Raw genomic sequence first — 23,814 nt, 5'->3', positions numbered from 1 at the left:
TGTTGCAGTGACAAAAGAGCTTTTCTGACAAAGCATTAATCCAAGTCTGTCCTTTCAGGTGGACATAAATGACCCCAAGGTACTATTTCCAGAAAGTCAGATTTCGGCTGGTAAGTAGGTTTCTCAGGCATTTCACATGCCTTAATGACACAAGGCTTAGGTGGGTTGTAGATTACCTCAATTACGTTATTATCTTAATATAACTATGATGCAAAAATGACACTGCTGCTCAATTGCACAGTGTAAATAAACATAGTGCGCTGGATTTTTCCTTCCTGATGCACTGCTGAATCTTGTCAGTTGGATTTGAAAAATGATAGGCAGGACTTGATTACAGAATTTCTCCATTCTGGCGCCGGCAATTTTCATCAGCGTGGGAAAGGAGGCTGGTCATTAGCCCACACCCAGCTGTCCCTACTTTGCCGGCTCCAGTGCAGGACTGGGTGTTTCAGATCCTCCATAATTTTCAAGTAGCCTCAGAAGGCAACATATTTCACACCAGCTCAGAGGTGTTGCAAAACAAGGGAACCAAATGAAAGTTATGTTCTAAAGGTGTTGACAACTTTACTTGTCAAAGTTAATTGCTGTACCTTAAGTTATATTTGTTTTTAATATAATGATAATAGGGTTTTGTTTTGAACAGCATTGTGGAAGTGGAAAAATCTTCAGCTGCAATATCCACTCGATAGAGTGCTATTCTGCATTGCACAACAGTGAAATTTGGATTTTATTGTGTGAAGCATCCCCTCTGCTTTCATGTTTTCCTTGAAATTCAGCTAGCCATCTGATTGGCTATTCCAAAACTGTGACAAATGGCTGAGCTTCTGATTGGCTTTAAAGGCTTTAATATAGTCAGCTCAAGATGTTTTGTTGCTACAGTTGTTCAATGGAATCTCATTATGAATGTTTGGTTGAGTTCCAAACCCACAAATGGATTAATCACAATAGGAGTTGTTAATAATGTCATGTCATTCAGCGAACTCATTATTAACGCTTGTCTGAGTTCCAAAGCCACAAATGGATACTGCTCAGCAGGAGTTGTTGGCACAACTGTCAAGGGGAATGTGAGCCTGGTCATTTTGACAGATTTATGAACTGTTAAGAGGATTATGGTTTTCAGCCTTTTTTTTCAAGTACAGTTTGTTTTGACAGAGTTAGGACCTTGTTAAAGACTTCCCAATGTTATTATAAGGCTTGTAAGTTCTGCTTATAGCGAATACTAGGTTGAGTGGGTTGAGAAGTGCGTTGAGGGTAAGGGAGTGAGTGGGTAAGGAGGTGATGGGGTAAGGGAATACGGGGTAAGAGTGGTTATTGGGCAAGGGGCTGAGGGGGTGAGGGGGTAAGGGAAGCACTAGGGAGTGAGAGGGGTAGGGGGTAAGGGTCAGAGGCCTCACACTAATCTCCAGTGCTGAGCCAATGTCTCAGCAAATGGAAATGGGCCTTATAACCTCGTCACCTTGGCGTAGGTCTGCATCATTTCCTCTTTGGGCCTTCCATGGGAGACAGCAGGCTCAACTCCAGCTCGCCCCTGACTGTCCACCATGAAATAGTGTGAGTGGCACTGCCAGTCAGGAAGCAGGATTGCGATGTTGGGAATCCTGCACTTCCTATTCCCACCTCCAAGATGAAAGTTTTCAAACATCAATGGTGTATAGAAATAACAAGCAATGCAGAAATCAAGGACCTTGAGAAAGCCTTTTGCTATATTATATTGAAACTACAAGGTTTGACAATAAGCGAATCTTTCAATGTTCCATTACTAACTGAACAATTGTAGCTATTTCATAGTAATCAATACTCACAGTTATTGAGGGGTATCTTTTTAGACTGTATAACTCTGCTCTTATTTCCAGGCAGTGAGAACACAGCATCACACCAAACAAACCTCCATTGGTCTGCTTTAAGCTCTATGGACAATCTTTTCTTCACATCATATAAGCCGTTTGAGTCCTGGAAGACTTCTGATACTGTAACAGAATCTGAAAAACATTTGAGCCAAGTTTCAGTATTTTTTCAATGCTCCAACCAAACCAGATATAATGTGTAGGGTAAAGAAGAAGGAATGAATTTGCACTTATATAGCCTGTTATGAAATCCATTTTTGCCTGTCTAAGTTAGCAATCTGTGGAGATTGTAATATTTAAGGTATAGGGTGTCCCAATGTTTGTTACATTTGTTCCTGCCTAATAAGAAGGGCGGGACATTCTTGGGAGTGTTTGGATAGGTCACTGGATTAGTTAAAATGTCAGTGAACAGCAGGTCTGATGCAATCAGTTTTATAGTCAGTCAGCCAGCAAGTGTTCCAGGTGAGGGGCAAAGACGAGGAACAGCAGCAGGTCCCAGTTAAATTAATAAAAAGAGGAGCAGAGAAACGGATTCCAGTTAGAAAAAGGGCTGTGGGGATCAGACTTTAAGTGAAGTGGGCTCAGGGGAAGTCGTGAAGATACGAGAAGGCAGCCAAAGGTTGGTGACTCTGTGATGCAGGCCATTGGGACGAGGGCACCCCTTTGGAGCAGTGGTGTTCTGAAATTGTGCTTGTAAATTGATGCTTGAGTGTACTCTGGAATCCAGGGGAATAAAATCTCGGATGGCGAGGTTGAAAGCTTGTGAGGTAGGCTGTCATTGAAGCCATCAGATTTGGAGCAACTTTTGGAGAGAATTCTAAGGTGAGATCTTCGAAGGTGAAGATTGGAAACTCTCAGAAGAGACACTAAGTTTCAGTGGGATTGGTTGACTCACAGTATTACAGGTGTCTGGGTTATTGCAAAATCCATGGAATCTGTTTTAGCTGCAACTGGCATTTACTGTGTCGTGTGGTGTGGTTGACCACAGTGGGCTTGTTAATTCACATGTAGCTCATACACCGAATGTTAGAGTATAGGATAGATATTGTAAATTGTTTTATCTTTCTAAGCTTGTATGATAAAGTTTTACTTTTGTTTGTTCAAAACCCATGGAATCTTTGGCTTTATTCACTTAGTGTCTTGGATCTCAAACTTTCTTTAATTTAATCAAAGTGTTTTCACCAACAACTTGGGGTCTGGCCAAGGACGAATCCACATTTCATGACCTTAGGATCCCAAAGCACCTTACAACCAATGCCACTACTGTTTTGAAGTTCGAGCACTGCTGTAATGCAGGAAACATGGTAGCCAAATTGTCTACAACAAGATTCCACAAATAGCAATAAAATAGAAAAATAGAAGCAGAAGTAGGTCATTCGGCCCTTCGAGCGTGCTTCGCCATTCAATATGATCATGGCTGATCCTCTATCTCAATACAACGCCATACTCCTGCGCTATCCCCATAACCCTTGATGCCTTTAGAGTCATGAAATCTATTTCCTTCTTATATATATTCAGTGACTTGGCCTCCACAGCCTCCTGTGGTAGAGAATTCCATAGGTTCACCATCGTCTGAGTGAGGAAGTTTCTCCTCATCTCAGTCCTAAATGGTCTACCCCGTATCCTGAGACTGTGACCCCTTGTTCTAGACCCTCCAGCCAGAGGAAACATCATCCCTGTATCCAGTCTGTCCGAATTTTATACGTTTCAATGAGATCCCCTCTCATTTTCCTAAACTCCAGTGAATACAGGCCTAGGCAGCATAATCTCTCCTCATACGACAATCCTTATCACTACTGTTTAGAGGCCCATAGACAGCTCCCACTAATGTTTTCCGCCCTTTGTTTCTTCTTATTTCCACCCAGGCTGATTCTACACCTAGATTTTCTGAGCCAATATCCTCTCTCACTATTGCACTGATTTCATCCTTAACTAACAATGCTACGCTACCTCCTTTTCCTTTTTGTCTGTCCATCCTAAATATCGTGTACCTTGGATATTCAGTTCCCAGCCTTAGTGACCCTGCAGCCATGTCTCCATAATCGCAATCATATCGTACCCATCTACACCTATTTGCATTGTTAATTCATCTACCTTATTGCGAATGCTCCATGCATTCAAATACAATGCCTTTAGACTTTTTAAAAACATTTTTATACCTTTTTTTCATACTATGGCTATTTACTGCTAGCCCTTGTTTCCTCTGCCTTCCACTTTTGCTTTCTACTTTTCTGTCTTGCATCCCTATCTTTGCTTCCTTCTCTTGTGTCTCTCCACCCAGGTTCCCATCCCCCTGCCAATATAGCTTGAACCCTCCCCAAAGTACTAGCAAATACCGCTACGAGAAGATTGGTTGCGGTACTGCTGTACAGCTTGTACGTGTCCCATCTTCCCCAGAATCTGCCCCCATGCCTCAGGAACATAATCCCTCTCTCCTACACCATCTCTCCAGCCACGCATTCATCAGGTCTATTCTCCTATCCCTGATCTTGCTACCACATGGCACTGGGAATGATCCTGAGATTTCTACCTTTTTGAGGTCCTGCTTTTAATTATTTCCTAGCTCCCTATGTTCTCATCCCTCTTTTTACCTATGTCATTGGTACCGATATGGACCACTGGCTTTTCACCCTTCCTCTTCAGAATGTCCTACAGCCACTCAGTGACATCCTTGACCCTGGCACCAGGGAGGCAACATACCATCCTGGTATCACGTCTGCATGCTCAGAAACATCTACCTGTTCTGCTTATGATAGGATCCCCTGTCACTATTGCTTTCCCGCTCTTTTCACACACACCCCTTCCCCCCCCCACCATGCAGCTGAGCCACTTGTGGTGCCATGGAGTTGGTTCTCGCTGCATTCCCCTGAGAAACCATTTCCCCCAGCAATATCCAAAATGGAAAATTTGTTAGAGAGGGAGATGGACCCAGGGGACTCCTGCACCTCCTGCCTAATGCTTTTACTCTGTTTGGCAGTCACCCATTCCCTCTCTGACTGTGCACTCTTTACCACCAATGTGACTACCTCGCTGTACATGCTACCTACAAAGATCTTATCCTTGTGGATGCTCCACAGTGACTCCAGGTGCAGGTCCAGCTCCGAACCGCGGGTTTTAAGTAGCTGCAGCTGGAGACACTTCCTACACACATGGTCACACTGAACACTGGAAGTGTCCCTGACTTCTGACAATCGCACAAAGGAAAATGATAGCCAGATAATCTTTTTTTAACGTGCTAGTTGGGAGACAACAATTGGCGAGAAGGCCAGTAAAAGTCTCCTAAACGTCTACAAATAATTTCATGTGATCTTGCATGTTTACCTGAGGGGGCATGTGGAATCTTCGGTTTAAAAACTTAACTGCATTATTTTAAGGTACTAGACTGAAATGTCTGCCTAGATGATGTGCTCAAGCCTCTGGAGTATGACTTGAACTGACAACCTTTTGACTCAAAGGTGAGAATGACACTAGAGAGCCAAGGGTAAATCCTTGTGCATGCATCACGTGAAAAATTCAAAAGCCATGTATGCTAGAAGCCATCCACATGAATAAGCTATTCCAGGTATTCTGTTGTCATAGCAGTTAATACTTCTAGAGGGTAGGTAGGCAGTATATATATCATATATTGGATTGGATGAGTTTGATGAACCTACCTCTTGTTGCTTGCCCTTTTTGTATTTTCATATCAATATTTTGCTCGCTGAATTGCAAGGCAATGAAGCTGAAATTCAGAAACTAGCAAAATAGTAAGTACAATTTTAAAATGGTGGAATAAATCTAGAAAGCAGCAGATGAGCCTTTATCAGGTTTTAGTGTCCCTTTGAGCATTCTCATTCCTAAAGGGATTAAAGTAGGAGTGTGAAATCTACAGCTTTAGGGTCACCTTTTACTTCCAGCTCTGGCAACACAATCCTTTGTGGGTTTTTTTTGCATTGGTGTTTTGTCCAGTTTGAATTTGAGCCTGGTGCATGGACATTTTGGAAGGGACAGTTTTTAGAAGCATTGTTATTGGTGAATTAATTTTAAGTCAGAATACCTAGGTCTGTTAGAATCAGCAAATTCAGGTCATTGGGAAGATTTAACCTTTATATTTGACCCCTGAGGCTCCAAGGTACACAGATACATAGACCATGAAGACAATGACTTGGACATCCCTACATTTAAGGAACATCCACAATATGTTTTTTAAAAATATAAAGCATGGTTGTTAAGAGCGTATTAAGTTCACTGGGCACAATTAAGAAAAGAGATTAAAAGTTGAGTATTCAACAGACATGGAAGTAGTTTTCACCACAACAGTGCAGGAGAAGGTGAGTGTTTCCAAGGGGCGCAGAGGGTATAATAGGCTCAGGAGGCTGGAAATTCTGCAGTAAGTATGGTCACTTAACACCTGACTCCCCAAAGCCTGTCCATATTCACCAGGCACAAGTCAGTGTGATGAAATTGTCTCCATTTTCCTAGATGAGTGTGGCTCCAACAACACTCAAGAAGCTCATTACAATCCAGGACAAAGTAGCCCACTAGATGAGTACCACATCCATCGCTTTAAACAATCACTCTGCACACCACTGATGCACAGTGGCAGCAGTCTGTACCATAAACAAGATGCACTGCAGAAACTCTCTAAGACTCCTTTGACAGCATCTTCCAAACCTGCAAACGCTACCACCTAGAAGGAAAAGAGCAGCATATGCATAGGAACACCACCACCTACATGTTCTCCTCCAAGCTACACACCATCCCAACTTGGATCAATATTGCTGTCTCTTCACTGTCACTGGATCAAAATCCTGGAATTCCCTTCCTAACCGCTCGATGGGTGCACTTGTATTAGATAGATTGCAGTGTTTCAAGAAAGTGGTTCACCACCGAGTTCTCAAGGGCAATTTGAGATGAGCAGCAAATGCTGGCTTTGCCAACAGTGTTCCGTGAAAGAATTTTAAAAATAGTGACATTAGTGCACTAAAATTTCATAAGGTGCTTCACAGGAGCATTGTAAAACAAAATTAGACATCAAGTCACATAAGGCTGTGTGAGGGCAAATGGCTAAAAGCTTGGCCAAAGAGGAAGGTTTTAAAAAACATCTTCAAGGAACAAAGAGGTTGAGAATCAGAGATATTTAGAGAGGAATGCCAGGGCTTAGAACCTAAGCAGCTGAAGACACGGCTATTAATGGTAGAACAATTAAAATTGGGATGCTCAAGAGGCTAGAATTAGATGAGCTCGGATATTATAAAGGGCTGTGGAGCTAGGGAGGAGATCGGGAAGGGCAAGGTCATAGAGGAATTTGTAAACAAGAATAAGAACTTTAAATCAAAGCATTGCTTGACTGGAAGGCAAAGTAGCTCATTGAGCACAAGGAAAATAGGTGATCAGAACATGGTGCAAGTAAAGGTATGGGCAGCAGAGTTTTGGATGACCTCATGTTTACATAGGGTAGAATGTGGGAGACCAGCCAGGAGTGCACTGGAAATGTCAAGTCTAGAGGTCACAAAGGCATGAATGAAGATTACAGCAGCAGATTATCTGAGACAGGGGTGAAGTTGGGCAATTCTAAAAAGTTGGAAATCAGTGCTTAGGTGGGCTTAATGATCGCACGGATATGTGGTCAGAAGCTTGAGGTCCGGTATGACAGCAAGGTTGTGAGCATTCTGGTTTACTCTCACACAGTTACCAGCACAGGAATGAACTCTGTTGCTAGGGAATGGAATTTTTAGTGGGGTCCAAAGACAATGACTGCAGCCTTCCCAATATTTAATTAGAAAAATTTCTGCTTATCCATTATTGGATATTGGATAAACAGTATGACTTAGCAACAGTGGTGAAATCGAGAGGTGGTGCTGAGGTGGAGCTAAATGTGAATACTAGTTCTGTGAGATGGGCAGCATGCAGATGAGAACTAATAGGGGCCAAGGGTAGATTCTTGGAGTGGGGCACATGAGGTATTGTTGTGGGAGCAGAAGAGAGTCCATGGCAAGTAATACTCTGGCTAGGATTAGATAGATAAGAATTGAAGAAGTTGAATGCAGCTCCAACCAGCCTGGTGAAAGTGGAGAGGTGTAGGAGAAGGATCATGTGGTCACTTGTGTCAAAGCATCATGCAGGTGAAGAAAGGTGAGGGGGGATAGTCGCTACATTTTTTACCATTGTTTATGCAATGAATGGCTAGGTAATATTTATACAATCACTAATAACTATGCTTATAGTAAAATGCAAAGTTTTCGTACCATTATCCCCATCTTGAGGAAATTCATCCAAGTAGAATGTGATATTTGGCTCTGGATATGCTTTTTGTGAGATACAGGTAGCATTCTGAATCAAAAAAAATTGTTTTATAATTACAAGGAAAACATTCAAATGAACAGAATAGTGCAATTGGTGGTTCTTTTGTATGTTTAAGTTTTCAGATGTATTAGAGAATTTTAAAATTCCAACAGAATAATTTGATGTATTACATTTTCACTAATCGTCTAAGACAGTGCTTCCCAAACTTTCTTCTGCTGCAACCCCATTCTAATGCTTCATGCTTGGTGCAACCCCAGAGTGAAATTTGCAGCAGGCAGGGGTTGAGCTGGGGGGCAGGGGCGGGTGGAGAGTTGTTGAGCAAGGGTCGTGGGTGGGGGTGATTGTTTCAAACAGGAGGGCCTCAGGCACAAAAAACAACTAAGACACCAGCCATTTTTCAGGCTCTGCTGGTGTCAGCAGTCAGGCCTCAGAACTCATTGGATTAGGCCATGTGCATAGGCACAAAAAACACAGATTTAAAGGGACCTCGCGACCAATTTCTGGACTGTCAAATCTGAGTCTCTGCTCCGCAGCCACCATTGCTGTCTCAGAGCTTGGGCGATGCATAGTTTGGGATCCCTCGTCTAAGAAGTGCATTGTTGGGAATGGAATTTCAATTGTCATTAGATGATAAAGGTTGTGTACAAAATAATAAACTTTGAACATTAACGAATTATCAAATATTCCTGAAGACTGAGTTAGCAAAGGCAATGTGCCTTGACAAATAATTTTCACATGTTAAACAAAGGTATATAACATTGAAATATTGAAGCTGCTGAACTGGCAACATCAGCAATATTGTCATGCCAATCACTTCACTGTTAAGTGCCTTTCACTAGAGGAGGACACCATGAAATGTCAGATGTAATGTAACATTCAGTTCACAAGACAGTGCTTGATAGTCAAAACATAGTGCACTAACATTACAGCAACCTTGATGGAAAAGGTTGAGAGATGGGGGGATGGGCTATTTGAAAGCGATTGTCCAATTGAATTGATTCCTATTTCTCCTCTGAGGTGTGTGTGTATGCGGGTGGATTTTAATACCTTCCCTCTGGCGAGTTTGGTGGTGGGGTGTGATGGATGGGGAGATCACCACCTTTCCACCACTGCCCCAATTGAGTCCTCATCTGCGTGAATATCAGTGGCAGATGGGGGTCTCGCTATGTAAGGAACATGAGAAACAGACCCTGTCAGAATTCCTTGTGTGCTCCCGGAGGGGGAGGCACTGGGAGGGGGTTGCTCTTTCAAAGACACTCAGTGCCTGATTCAGGGAACTGACATTGGGAAGGTAAGTGGTGGGGCCCGCTGAGAGCCACACTCTTACTGATGAACCCACACCCCTTGATGGAAATCCACAGCCCCGACGCCCGTCCTGCCATCACTCACTTGCGCCTGGGTTCATCAGTGATCCTATGCCTCAAGTGGGTGCAGTACTTGCAGTAGCCACTGCCTCCCTGATGACACTGCTGAACAATGAAGAGCTAACAGCCTCTTACTGGCCAGCAACACTCAGCGGGGTGGGTCTTCCTCCCCCAGAATACTTGATCCCAGGGAAAGCCCACTGTTGCCCAGTTATATGCTTGATAGGTACTGAATGTGGTAGGCCTTCCTGAACGGAGGCGACATTGAACTCTCACCACTCTTCAGCCCGCGGGTGAGACACCCGTTGCTGGCATTAAATACCAGTTTTGTGTGTGTGTGCATGTTTATGTGCGTCAGTGTGTCTGTGTGAATGTGCGTGTATAGCATGCCCCGGACCTTTCTGATTAACAAAACTGCCACAGACTTTTAAAACATAACATCTGTTATTACGTACAACCATCAGCAATAGAGGTCAATCACATCAATACAAATTGTGAGGGGACTCTTAATATTGTGCTACTTTCATGTTGTTTTTTTATTAGTGGAGAAGATTACAATACTTACCAAGTGTAGTTTGTTCAAAGAAAAATAGTTTAATTCCTCATGAATCTGTGGACTCACTGGTTCAGCTGAAATATGAATGTTCCAAAATTTATATTTTCAAAAAGGTGTTACCTTATTCATGACAGAAATAATCTAATTGCACTCAACAGACATAAATACTGCTATGGGAAAAGCCAAATGACAACTGTCAATTTGCTCTTAATTCCCATAAAATACACCACTTACTTACAGTATTTTGTGTGTTTGAGACATTTGGAGGGAACTGCTTCAGAAAATTATCTGCCAGTTGTGCATTTGCCAGCTTGACTGAATAGTGGCACTTTTGTCTCTGTGTAGAAGGTTAAGGGTTTAACTCTCACCCCATGATTTAAGCATATCACCTAGGCAGTACTGGCAGATGTTGCACTGTCAGGGATGCCACCTTTGGTTGAAACATTAAACTGAGATCCTGCCTGCCTGCTCAGCTGGATAAAACAGATCCCATTGCACTACACAAGAAAGTGCAGTGAAATCATCCAATATCCTGATCAATGTTTATCCCTCAACCAACTCCAAGACTATGATCACCATCTTAATTTAACTGAGTTTATTCCTGCCCACACTGTCATAACAATGATGGAGTGGGAGCTGCCACAACTTCACTAACTAACCACAGACCTTTAAAGAAGACCTTTTTTTAAAAAATACAAGAAAAAACACAGATCAAAAGATGGCTGATACTGTAAAATGACCATTCCTGGAAAGTTCCTATGGATCGTACTACAGGCCTATGCTGAGATGTTGCATGGAATTTGCACCTGCGTGTGGGGTGGTGGGGTTGTGGGGGCAGAGGGGTGGGCATATCAAGGCCCAGTTCAAACATAGATGCTTGAATGGAAAGCATAAAAAATGCAAACTGCTGAACTTTTGATCCACTGAAATTCTGTGAAGACAATGGAAACTGCCAGACAGCCAGCTACACACCACCATTCAAAACCCCTGTGGAGATTGAGAGAACTCCCATCTCCTGTTGATTTATATCTCAAAATGTGTCAAAAGGTTCCAGAGATGAAAGATTGAAATGGAATTGGATGCAAGATGTGTCAATTGAATTCCCTTCTGGGAATACACAGATGAGTTTAAAAACTGGCTCTGAAAAACAAAACAAGAAGGAAGGAAGTAAAGGGCAACAACCCCTACAGAGCAGGCCATCTCTCAAACACATCCCTCTGTAGAAATAATCAAAGGGTGTCTTCTTTGACAGAGTGCAAAACTGAACAAAGCCAAATCCAGAGTTCTACCAAAATCACCTAACTTAATGGCTGCACCATTCCATTAGCTACGACTCACGCACAAGACAAGGACTTGCTCGTATGTTCTTTGAACTTTTACTTGGACTCTTAACTTCTTTACTTCTGATGTCTGCGCATGCACGTCTATGTGTGTCTGTGTGTGTGTCATCGCATCCTTTATTATTTTTCCTTGGGTTTGAGTAACTAATAAACTTACTCTTTCTTTGACTCAGGAAAACCTGGTTTGATTGACTACTTGTTAAAAGTTAAATTTAGACTGGAAAAGGTATCCACAGGGAAAAGCATTTTAAACAAATTTGTTGCGACCAACCAAGGGGGTTGAATAAAAGGAAATCTAGCTAATTCCTCCTCACCTGGTCATAACAGCACTAAGGAATAGATTTTCATCTTCATTGCCCAGCTGAAAATTTGGCAGAGCAGATTTTCTGCCCTTTATAAAATCTTCCCAATTTTCATTCCTTGAAATGAATGCAATGAAAATAGAAACAAAAAACTACTGCGGATGCTGGAAATCCAAAACAAAAACAGAATTACCTGGAAAAACTCAGCAGGTCCAGACCTGCTGAGTTTTTCCAGGTAATTCTGTTTTGCAATGAAAATAGACTGTGCTTTAACAGGTGGGTGATCTGTTCTGCTAGATTACTGCCCAGATGATCAAAGCAAAAATCTTCCCACTGATATCCACACATAGATTTTCCAGCAGGACCTGCCAGATAGCAATTTGGGTTAATGTTTACTCTCCTTAGCCTGAGCAGTAAGGTTAAAATTGTAAGGCCCGTTCCTTTTTTACCCTCCTCCAGCTATGATCGGTTAACTCCAGAGAGGACAGGAATTGATGCTGACGGCTCCTGTTCCACTTGTCTTAGTTGCATAATGGACAGTGAATTCATCAACTGTGCAATTGAAATTGTTGGGCAGTGTGCCTTTAACTGCAGTGAGAAAGCTGAGTGTCTGTGCATCAACATCAAAAGAAGGTAGGCTGAAGAAGAGTCATATGGACTCGATGTTAATTCTGTTTTTCTCTCCACAGATGCTGCCAGACCTGTTGAGTTTTTCAGCATTTTCTGTTTTTATTTCACAAGAATGCACTTTTTAAAAAATTGATTCATTTTCTCAGGATGTAGTCATCGCTGGCAAGGATGACATTTATTGCCCATCCCTAGTTTGACAGAAATGAATGGTCTGTTGGATCACTTGAGAGAACAATTAATGTTTAACCAGGTTGGTGTGGGACTGGAATGACATATAGGCCTAACTGGATTAGAACAGCAAGTTCCCTTCTCTACATGACAACCTGACAGCTTCATGGTAATGGTTACAAAAACAGCTTTTTTAAATCCAAGTTATTTAAACTGAATTTAAACTGCCATGGTAGAATTTGATCTCTTGTGCTCTGGATTACAGGTTCAGTAGCATAACAACTACACCACAGTTCCCAGCAATTTTTGTTACTAGTTTCAAGTCTTGCTCAACAAAAACAAGAAGAGAATTGTGCAAGGAGGTCCATGTACCTGGTTTACGGTGCTCTTAATTTTCCAGTTAATCCTGGAAAATTAGGAGTGCCGTGAATTATGCATGATGACCCCTACACTCCATTCCATGATGTGCATTGCCATCGAGCAATATTCCGTACTAGAAGCAGGGTCATGGAAAGTTCCCTTGAGGGCTAGACAATGTCAAGCTGGTCCCAAAACATTATCAACATCACAAATATGTCTTCTGAATCGCTTTCAAACTCAGTTATGGATCATTTACCATTGCAATAACTTCAGGATAACTTAAATATTTTATTTTTCAACCGACTTACCAAATACATAAACTTTAGTTGTGATGTTGGTTTCTTGACCATGCAATGTCACCACCTGACATATGAAATCTCCATCATCCACTGCCAAGACAGGATTGATCTCCAAACTATAATTTGCACCTAGTTGAATTCTATCTTTGTATTGACTGGATTTATTAATTTCAAATCCAAGACCATTTGAATGAATAAGTTTTTTTAAAGTTCCATTGCTTTTCTATTAAAATAAAGAGAAAATGTAAGTTATTTCAGGTTTGCTATGTTAATTATCAGACAAATATTCAACCATCACTAAGGATTCTATAATTCTCCTGCATAAATTTATCAATTATGTGGCACTGTGCTCAATACTAATACACTATATTCTCTCCTTAATATTACATTCTGGGGACAAGTAACAAATAGGGCACTATTTAATGTCCTGCCTGTGGGACATAAAATTGTGTCCTAAGACATTGGGCGAGCACCCCAACGTCATCTCGTACGATATTTCACTCAGGCGCATGCAAAAGTTGGAAGCGCGCCCGTTGACAATTAAGAGGGCAATTAAGCCCATTAAAGGCGCAATTGACTCTGATTTTTCAGTAGGCAGATGGGCAAATCGGCCAGGCAGACTTTGCATTTTTCATGAAACCTCATCCAAGGGCAGGATGAAAAAAATAAACTTACATCCAAGGCAGGATGAGGTTTCCATTATTAAGTAAAATAAAAATCTATGGACAGCATTTTTATCATCCATGTGTTTAGGTGCCCGCAGCTGCCTGGTTGTGATGCTTGGACATTTTTTTTCCTGATTTTAAAAACTTTATTTCATTGTTTTCGGGTCTGCAGTTCCCTGATGCAGCTCTCTATCTTCAGGGAGCTTTCTCAGCACTCACCAGTGCCCGCCCTCCTCCTGCTCCCACCCTGACAGTGCTGATCTTTTCAGCGTGCGTTTCAAGCTGGCTGGCTGTTAATTTGCCAGCCAGTGTGAAATCGTGGTCGGGGGCCAATCACAGTCGGTGGTCCATTTCCCGATTGCACCCAAAATTCAGGCCATAGATAACTTCTCTTGATTTGTAGTCATCACTATCCTTTGATGTGACGTTTCTACATCACACCAATTCTAACCACATCAACATCAGGTCATCTTTAGACACAGCGCTTAAAATTTGATCGTGGGATCAGCGTTGGTTAAAATAAGCATTTACCAGAGCAGCACAAATCACCTCATGTTTCACTGCAGGCCACATGCCATCCTGAATTTGCTGTTCATTCACAATGAATTACTCTAGAATTCAATATGTTTAATTATTCTGGAATTCCCTAATTAACCCCATCTTGAGAGTAACAGCAGCACTTCAAGTGGAAGGCCAACCAGCATTTCTCAAGGTGTAGCCCACTCTTAAGAACTAAAAAGGTAAATCAAAAGAATGCTTTTAATCCTTTAGTAACTCCAATGTCTACAACATATGAATATTTAAAATTTACAACCACCTCAATTACTCTAATAAATGACAACAAGTCAATCTAAGGGAAGGGTTCCACATTTGGCCGTTTGTAAGTTTATTTTTTTCATTTTATAAATTTATTTTCTTTTGTGAAATTTTGGTATTGCTGGCATGACTAGCATTTCTTGTCAAGCCTTAACTGCCCTTGAAGGTGATTTTGACCTGCCGTCTTGAACCCCTGCTGTCAATTTGGTGTAGGTACACCTACAGTGCTGTTAGGAAGGGAGTTCCAGAATTTTGACTCACTTTACAAATGCCAAACTGCCCAACAGGCATCAGGATTCAGAGATGACCTCCAGGACTGCGATTTTTAAATCGCATCCATCCTGGATTTTGACCTGTTGGTATTTGAAAATCGGGCCCATGTAATCAGAGTCTGCTGCGTTCTTCTGTTTATCATAAATGTACCAATGATATAACACCGATTGGTAAAACAATAATGTAGGTTATTTATTAGAAGCTAGAACAATGCAGATACAGTATTAACTGTGAGGCTGAGGAGGTACATCTGCCTTGACGGCTGCTACTATATGCTGAGTACAGAATCATGGGATTACGAAATCACATTCTGTCTAGAGATGAGTAATGATTGACAGCAGTTTAAGATATGTGACCTTAAAGGCACATACACATCATACCACAACATACCCTTTTTTATCTAAACTAGAAGTTTATCCTTAAAGAATTAAACTATTTACAGGAAAGCTGAAGAAAACAACATTGTGTCTGAATATACCCTAATAAAAAGCAATAGATTTACAAGTCTCTGAAACTTATCAGCAATTTGCTTTTGCATCCAGACTTAGTTATGGTGATCTTGGCTGGAGGCTGCAGTATGTTTTCAGAATGCTAATGACATGATATGTCCAATCTGTCATCACTGTATATCTTGAGGATCTTGAAGTAGACCTCAAGGGATCTGTCTCTATGCTATCTATACTAAGAAAGATATTGAGACTGATGAGGGTTCTGGTCAAACACAAGTATCTGAAATTTATTACTTGCAACAACTATGTGCACCTCTGCACAGGTCCTGATCTGGCATGGGACCTAAGAGTTACATAGGCTGGTTACTTGTACATGCCTGACTCATAAGGCGCACATACAGTCTTGCTGATACAGGGTCACAGGCAGTAGTGAGCAACTAACACTGAGACTGTACTTTTATACACCAGTCTCTCACATGGTGAGGTCATAGTAATGTCACTATGCAGCTTCTTAAAGATACACCTCATTGTTTGCATTGGCAATCTTACAATATCACAACGGCTGTTTAAGGGTGCAGTTTTACATCTTAGATCCATGTTCCCTTCGCAATAGAATTACTCTAGTTTTTAGTTGTGGTATTGGCTTCTGTTTTTGCACACTGTTTGTATTTGATATTATCTTGTTTCTGGGCATATGCTGACAATTTCTGCTGGATTCCATGTTCCATCAGTTGGGTGTTGTACGCAAAACCTTTTTGTCTGATGGTCAAGTTGAGTAATTCATTATTCAAATGGGCACATTTTACCTTCCCCTGTTTTTCAATTTTTTTTCATTCATTCATGGGATGTGGGTGTCGCTGGCTAGGCCAGCATTCATTGCCCATCCCTAATTGCTCATGAACTGAGTGGCTTGCTAGGCCATTTCAGAGGCCATTTAAGTGTCAACCACATTGCTGTCGGTCTGGAGTCACATGTAGGCCAGACCAAGTGAGGATCACAGATTTCCTTCTCTAAAGGCCATTAGTGAACCAGGTGGGTTTTTCCAACAATCGACTTTTTTTTAATGGTCATCATTAGATTTTTAATTCCAGACTTTCTTTTTTATTGAATTCAAATTCCACTATCTAATGTATCTTATATTCCTGGGAGCATCAACGAGTGATGACGAGGGTGGGTTATCCGCACTTGTCTACCAAATAATAACTCCACATTAATTCCGCAGTATGATGAAGGTTGGAAGTTCAGAATGGGTGTGCATATTTAGTTTCAACTGCCATGTAGCCTTATGTCTGATGATCTGCATTTGCAGAGTTAGGTGGCTTTCTCCCAGTGTATGCACAGGCACAGGGCTTCCAATGATGCTTCTTGTGGTCTTTGTCATTGTCTTGATGATATCATGGATGGTCACCAAGGACAGGTCCCTAAATGCTGGTCGGCCTATAATCACTGGACCACTGGTGCCAACAATATAAAATATCTGGGGTGACAGGGTGAGTTATTTTAGCGAGACTTGAGTGTAATGGATCCCAGGGATGGAATCTCTGAACCATTGTACGCAGTGAGTTTGGCTGTGGTTGGTTAAAGCATCACTTGCCATTTCTGTGGGTATGTACATTTCAGTGTGCGAAGTGGAAGGCATTTTGCACCTGCACCGGTATCCAATTTTACATAAAATTTCTACCAAACCTGCATCTGTGGGCATATAATCTGGATGGTGGCAAAGGTACCACTGTGCCCATATATTCTTTGATTTTCATTGTGCAGAATGTCTGCTCACTCTGTGTATTGATGGTTTGGTTATCCTCAACATCTGACCATGTAACTTGGCTAGACATTTCATGGATCACATATTAACAATGTCTGACGTGTGCTCTTAGCTGATTTGAATGCTGTATTTGTCTAGCCTCTGGCTGTGGCTTCTCTTCATGTCAAACCATTTACTCAAGTCTTTGCTTTCTGCATTGGTACTTCCAGTGTTCTTTGGAGCCACATGCCTTGCATATATCGTTAAAAGCTGGGCAATTTCTGGATGCATGTGTGAGGCCACAACAGCTACATTGCTTCCTAGACTTGCCTATATTGGCAATGGTGGATGAATTACACACAGGGCAGAATTCTTCATCCCACGGGCGGGCACGCACCTGACCCAATCAGGAGTGAAATAGTGCGCGATGACATCGGGCGAGCGTCCTGGCACCATCGCGCACTCTTGCAATCTTTCAGTTGGCAGGCACGTGCAAAAGGTGGCAGCGCACCCAATGACAAGAGGCCTATTAAGGCCCTTAAGCAATTAATTGATTTGTACTTTTCGCTGCCCGCTCTACCGTTCGGTTGGCAGGTGGGCAAATAAGCCAGGCAGCCTTTGTATTTTTTATGAAACCTCATCCACAGGCGGGATGAAGGGTTCCAATGGCTACTAAAAAAAATAAAACTTTTTAAACATTTTTTACATGTCCCTCTTCATGTGACTGAGTCACATATGGGGACATGTTTATATAATTTGTTATATTTTATTTTTGTATTTAAAGATCTTCAGCTCCCTGAGGCAGCTCTGTGCCTTCAGGGAGTTTTCAGTGCACGCTGCCTCGCACATGCGCAGACTTCAGTGCTTGAGCCCCTCCCGCCCCCACCCTGGCAGCACCGAGCGTTTCAGCACATGCCTTTCATGCTGAATGGCCATTACTTGGCTAACCAGCATGAAATTGTGGTTGGGGCCCGATTGTAGGCGGCAGTCCATTTCATGGCCGCTCCTGGGCCCGCCTGCCCCACCCGACCAATGAGAAGAAAATCCTGCCCGTCGACTGTCTACCTAGTTGTGTGACTTCATACTTGCATCCACTTTGTAGTAGTGCTTCCATGTTGTAACCTTTGTGTTGGTCCAAGACATTCTTTTGGAATGCTTCTATTGGGGTAGATCATAATCTCAATTTATTCTATTGACTAGCTGTGACACTGTTAAGTCATAATCACGCCTTTTATCTCAGCATCCACTTAAGAACTGATCAATGGTCTCTGTCAGTTGTTGCCTAAAAGACATGAATTCTAGATGGTGTATTTGGAAGTTGAGCTGCATTTGTAATTGATCTTTTGAGCGTTGACCATATCTGGATTTTTAAGGTCATCGATCAACAGACCTGAATTGTTCAGTCTGTGGAGGTCTCCATTGCCTATAGCAATTTTAACCTTAATGACTTGCTTATCTAGTTTGGCATCATTGAGCTGCAAAAAATGGAACTGTTTGTGCGGTCGGAACAAAGTGAACTCAGACAGTAGGTCCATTGCCTTCCAATCGAGTGCTAGAAATGTTGTGGTCATCCTGTGGCTTTTTGCAGGTTTATTAAGACTATCTGGAACAGGAGCCACAATTCAGGCTTTTCGAGGCCTTTAGAGCTTAGTTTGGTTCCCTGAGTTGCAGTACCTTAAGTGGCCACAGCCTTAGCTTATCATATGTTGATTGTTTGCAATGGTGATCTGTTTTTGCCTTCCTGGGTTTAGCTTAAACTCTGCCCACAAAGTTGTGATTTTGGTGAGATAGGTAAAATTAAACAGAGAAAAAACTTTTTACCGCCTTCTTCAAACTGTTAGAAGCTGGTGGGAGCCGCCATCATTGGGTTACAACAAGTTCAGCAGCTGTTACCACAGTAAAAATCTATAGATTCCAAAGAAATTACATTTTCTCCTTTTGTCTTCATTACATTTAGAGCACCATAATCTGGTTTAATTCAAAACTTTACTTTCAGATACCAGATATTTTGCAATATTTTTAACCCTTCACACCCTTTGACTGCCATGAAAGGGTTGAAGGGGGAGTTAATCAGTAAATATGAAACGTGATCTGCTGTTAGCACAACTTCCAGTTTAATTTGGTATGGGTTTGGGAATGCCCAAGTAACCTGTTCTGGAGAGACAGGTCTGTGGCTATAATATTTAAATGAGGCACTGTTCCTCAGATTTTGGCAGCGATTTAAATTTTTAAAGCTGGACCACCGAGCTTCCAAGGGCTTGGAGATTCTGGCAGCTAAAGAGAGACAGAAGCTCCTGGCTATAGTAGTTAAGCGTTTTTTAGAGCAAACTTCTTGATCTTCTAATCCCACCATGATCTTCCCGTCACATCCCCATATGCCTCGAACCTTCCCCCTCTTCTTTCTTCCTTGCTTCAACGTTCTGAGCCCCCAACATGTCCTGATCTTCTGTCAATCTGACTAGATGCAAGGTGGGAAACTGAGTAAAAAATTAAAAATTGCTTATGAAGTCCTGCCATTAATTTGGTAGGATCTCTTTTGTTCTGAGCGTTTCTGGGTGTAACCATCCCTACCCCCATTTCCCCCACCCACCTACCCAAACAAAAATATTGGGGCCTTTGCATCTCGAGAAATGCTTCCTTCATGTATAAGATAAATGATGGCAGTTAGTTCTGAACATCAAATTAGAAGCAACCAGTTAATATGATATAGAGACAATGTGTGTCCCTGTTGTCTCTCTTTTAAGGCCACATGGTGAAATAGTAAGTCAATTTCAAAGAAAATATTGGCTTATTTAAATCAGTCAAATATATTTTTAACACACAAAAAGAATTACACAATTCTGTGCTCCTGATACAGAACTTTGCTTAGCAGAAGCGCATTGCAGGGAACAGTCAGGGGGATTGTACATAAAAGCAAAAAACTGCAGATGCTGGAAATCGAAAACAAAAACAAAAATACCTGGAAAAACTCAGCAGGTCTGGCAGCATCTGTGGAAGGGAGCACAGTTAATGTTTCCAGTCTGCATGACTCTTCAACTGTTGTTCTGTTGAAGAGTCATGCAGACTCGAAACGTTAACTGTGCTCCTTTCCACAGATGCTGCCAGACCTGCTGAGTTTTTCCAGGGGGATTGTACACTTGGTTCCCAAGATTTCTTGTCTATTAACGCTAATGAATGGCAAACCACAGGCTGCATGCAGACCATTGCCCACAAGGCAGTGCCCTGGCAATACATTGAGGCAAGCAGAAAATATGCGGTTTCCAGGTGCATCCTTTAAGTGGTTTTAAATTGGCTCACCTGGCTTTATATCAATTTTTATGAAACAGTAACAGAATGTTATCTTAAATGAATGAATATCTTGGATTAAGCAGAGGCATTTATCCTAGTTGGAGAGGTGACTGTCTGTCTATTTCTAGTGCCTGTACTGGATCTGAAACAATAACCTTAGGTGATATCAAAAGACCACATCAGCTCCAAATACCCTTGTCTTCTTGTAACATAAGCACTCTACACATTTTAATGTGCAGCCAATCACTGATCAAACCTTTCAGTACTTCCCAATTCATGCAGTTGCTATAGTGATTCAATGAAACAGTTAATATAGAATCATGCAGAAAGTATTGATGTTTGTAACATTATTCAATATTATTAGATATTATGTAGAGGATTGTTAAGTGCAGTCACATACTCTAAACCATGTCAGTCTAATATCGTGCTTTGCAGGAATGTTGAAGCCACAGGGGAGTTGTATTTTGCTGTTCAGCATTACTTCAAGTGCGATCGGTGAGTCAACCTCCTGTGAAATAACTGAGGAAAGATTCACAATTAGTAAGTGTGCAGAAATGACCTTAAAACAAAACTGTGACTGTGGGTGAAAATGCGCATTTGCTCAGCTTATTAAACATTCAACCAAAAATCTGAAACACAAAGAGAGCGATTCTCCCCAGATGCTATAGTCACTGGCTGGTCTATAAGGTGCACAAGATGGGGTCTTAAACTGTAACATCTGTTTAGTTCTTGTTTAGCAGAAGACGCCATCTTGGTAAAGAAGTTCAAGTGCATGCTACCCCATGGAGCAGTGGAGATCTGATTGGCAATTAACTTGCCTGCTAGCGCTTATTAAAGAGGCAGGACATCATTTTAGTAACTAGCACTTCAATTAATGACATCTCCCAATAGCAAACAGCTGAACAGGAGTAGATAAGTTATTGCTGAGGATTCAAGCCCTACCTAAGGCCATGCTCAGCTTTGAAGACCCAGTGTTGCTTTTTTTAATGCCAAAAAAAGTTTTATTCCACGTATTTATTTTCAATAAACAATGAACCACACTAGAGCAATGAAAATAAACCACAACATGATACTTTACGTGTGATACCCACTGCCCCTGCCAAAAAAATTGTTACATATGTAATGCTAAGAAACACTGAAGTTATTCACTCATCCGGGAGCTAGCTGGATTGCTAGCAGGCTGAACATTACAAATCGTTAGACATTACTCAAAGAATAAAATGGAAAGAAAGGACTCAGCTAGAACACAGTTCTAGAAACTTAAAAAAAACACACCACCACAAACACAGTTGGCACAATACCCTCCCACTCGTTTAATTCAGTGTCCCCTTTTTACAAATGTGGGAGCTAACCAGGTAGTATGGAATTCGCAGTCCTCATTATTTCAAACTCTCTCCTAAAAAGCTTCCAATGATCAGTTAAGAGAGAGGAACAGAAGTTTGATGGCTAGACTTGTGATGGTATTGGTTTATCACTGACATGATTACATCAAGTCCACACTCCAAGCAGTTCTTGAGATGCACTTGTTTTAAGTCAGGGTCTCTCCCTTGGTTCGATGTATTCAATCCTTCGTTCTAGTGCTGTCAGTTTTTCATTCAGTGTAGATAACCGGAAATGGCAGGACATGTCGAAGAAATTGAGGAAATCTGCGATCTTCTTGATGCTGCTGGTGATAACTTCAATGTACTCCCTGTTGGTCCAGTCCTGGTGTATCTCTCTCTGAACCGGATCACCCTGCCCCGCCATGGTTGGAATTAAGTTTTTTGATAAGTACAAGACGATTAAGGAGGAAACAATTCCAGAAAATCACTCCACTGAATCACCCAGTGACAAGAGCCTGCAATTACACTTGTGGCAGTTGATATTAAATGGGAAATATAGACCTAGCAATTTGCAAGGATGAAGATTGACAGAATAGCATAAGCAAAAATCATATAAGAAAGTATAGTTGCGCGCACTTATCGATGTCTCTGCTAAGCTATGAGTGTGCACAGACACACAGCAGCCAGAAAAGGCTATGTTTCATATGAAATGCTGCTGCACAGCAGACAGCCAAAAATGTATAAAGGTTAAACACATTGTAAAAAACTAGCCCAACACTACAAAATTTTAAAACAGTCATTTGGTAGTACAGAACTTGAATATTGCTGAAAAGAGACATGTCAAAGATTTTCGTCTTGCACTCATCAGGACACTTCTCAAGAATACCAATATAAGGGGAAAACAACAATTTATACGGTATGTGAAGAGAGTGCTGATTTGTTGGCAAGTGGACTCTGATTGGTAGAGGGGTTTCCAGAGAGAATGCACCAATTGATGGTGACTGACAGTTTACTGCCAAACATTGTTTGAAATTTAAACCAGGCAGTTGACCATGATTGGTCAGGGCATTGCCCTGAGGAATGAGTCAGTGAATGACTGTCACTTATTTTGTTTAGCTGAAACAGCAATGTGTGTACATGTTCTTTCCGTCTGCAAAGAACAGGGCCCTGTGTATTAATATATGAAACTTTCACTACATGCATGCGCCAAACTGCAAGCCCAACTGACAATCTTAAACTGGTTATCAGTGTAATTCGTAGCACACTGAGGATTATTTAGCAAATGTTGTCCAATCATGGAATCACATCGAATGTTGGACATTGTATTTTGTGTTTTACAAGCACAGGCTGATTGGGTATGGTTTGTACCCTGCCTATTGTGAAAGGCGACTGAGACATGCTGTTTGATACAATCTGCCAGTCTTTGGGACATATGACCTACATACCTAGCATCACAATAGCACTGAAATTCATATACCACATTACTCATTTGCGTGATAGGCCGAACATATTTTTGGCTTTACAGCAGCATCCTGTTAGTGGCAAATACCACTTGTGTTGCTACTGTATAGTAGCATTGTGAAACAGCTAGCTTCACCTATTGCTCAAATTTTTTGAGATACATTGCCCTTTCAGGGTAATCTGAGGTAGACTGGGCACTTTCAGGGCTGAAAGTGACAGCCTTAGGCCCATTCATGAGTTTTCATGATATACAACACAAAATGATTTGATCAGGGTAGCCATTATCCTCCAGGATGCCTTTTATGCACCCCATTTCAGCATCAAGCTTGCATGGTGAGCAAATGGCTTGGGCCTATTTACAAGGTTGCCAATAAGACCAATCTTATAGCATGTGGAACTGTAAGAATCCCAATGCGTATATTGATCAGCTTGCAGTGGACCATGGTAGAGAACCCCCTGGCAGATTTCTCAACTAGTATGTCAAGGAAGGGGAGTACTAGAAGCTATATATATTAATACACAGTGCCCTGTTCTTTGCAGACAGGGGGAACATGTACACATTGTGCCTGTTTTAGCTAAACAAAATAAGAGACAGCCATTTGCTGACTCATTCCTCAGGGCAATGCCTTGACCAATCAGGGTCAAGCT

The 23,814-nt window shown here is 41.6% G+C and overlaps 1 protein-coding gene, 1 long non-coding RNA gene and 1 pseudogene across 3 annotated transcripts in view; 1 reads left to right on the top strand and 2 right to left on the bottom strand.

Annotated features, from left to right (window-relative positions):
* LOC144682963 (T-cell surface protein tactile-like) overlaps positions 1 to 23,814 on the bottom strand; it is a 110,978-nt gene that overhangs the window by 31,631 nt on the left and 55,533 nt on the right. Inside the window, exons 3-7 of the mRNA XM_078545895.1 lie at positions 20,784 to 20,902; positions 13,158 to 13,371; positions 10,059 to 10,123; positions 8,072 to 8,156; positions 1,803 to 1,979 (exon numbers count right to left, since the gene is read on the bottom strand). Coding sequence (XP_078402021.1) covers positions 1,803 to 1,979; positions 8,072 to 8,156; positions 10,059 to 10,123; positions 13,158 to 13,371; positions 20,784 to 20,902 — 660 coding nt within the window. The remainder of the gene's footprint in view (positions 1 to 1,802; positions 1,980 to 8,071; positions 8,157 to 10,058; positions 10,124 to 13,157; positions 13,372 to 20,783; positions 20,903 to 23,814) is intronic.
* Positions 9,681 to 23,814, top strand: part of LOC144682969 (uncharacterized) — a 192,819-nt gene continuing 178,685 nt past the window's right edge. For both annotated transcript variants that reach the window (XR_013577140.1, XR_013577142.1), the window contains exon 1: positions 9,681 to 9,786. This is a non-coding gene — a long non-coding RNA (uncharacterized LOC144682969). The remainder of the gene's footprint in view (positions 9,787 to 23,814) is intronic.
* LOC144682499 (putative protein BRICK1 pseudogene) lies at positions 21,700 to 22,129 on the bottom strand (annotated as a pseudogene).

This window comes from Cetorhinus maximus, chromosome 7 (assembly GCF_964194155.1).
Source record: "Cetorhinus maximus chromosome 7, sCetMax3.hap1.1, whole genome shotgun sequence".
In the NCBI taxonomy this organism is placed as follows: Eukaryota; Metazoa; Chordata; class Chondrichthyes; order Lamniformes; family Cetorhinidae; genus Cetorhinus; species Cetorhinus maximus.
The sequence above is the reverse complement of the archived record's forward strand: the minus strand, read 5'-3'. Positions and strand labels throughout refer to the sequence as shown.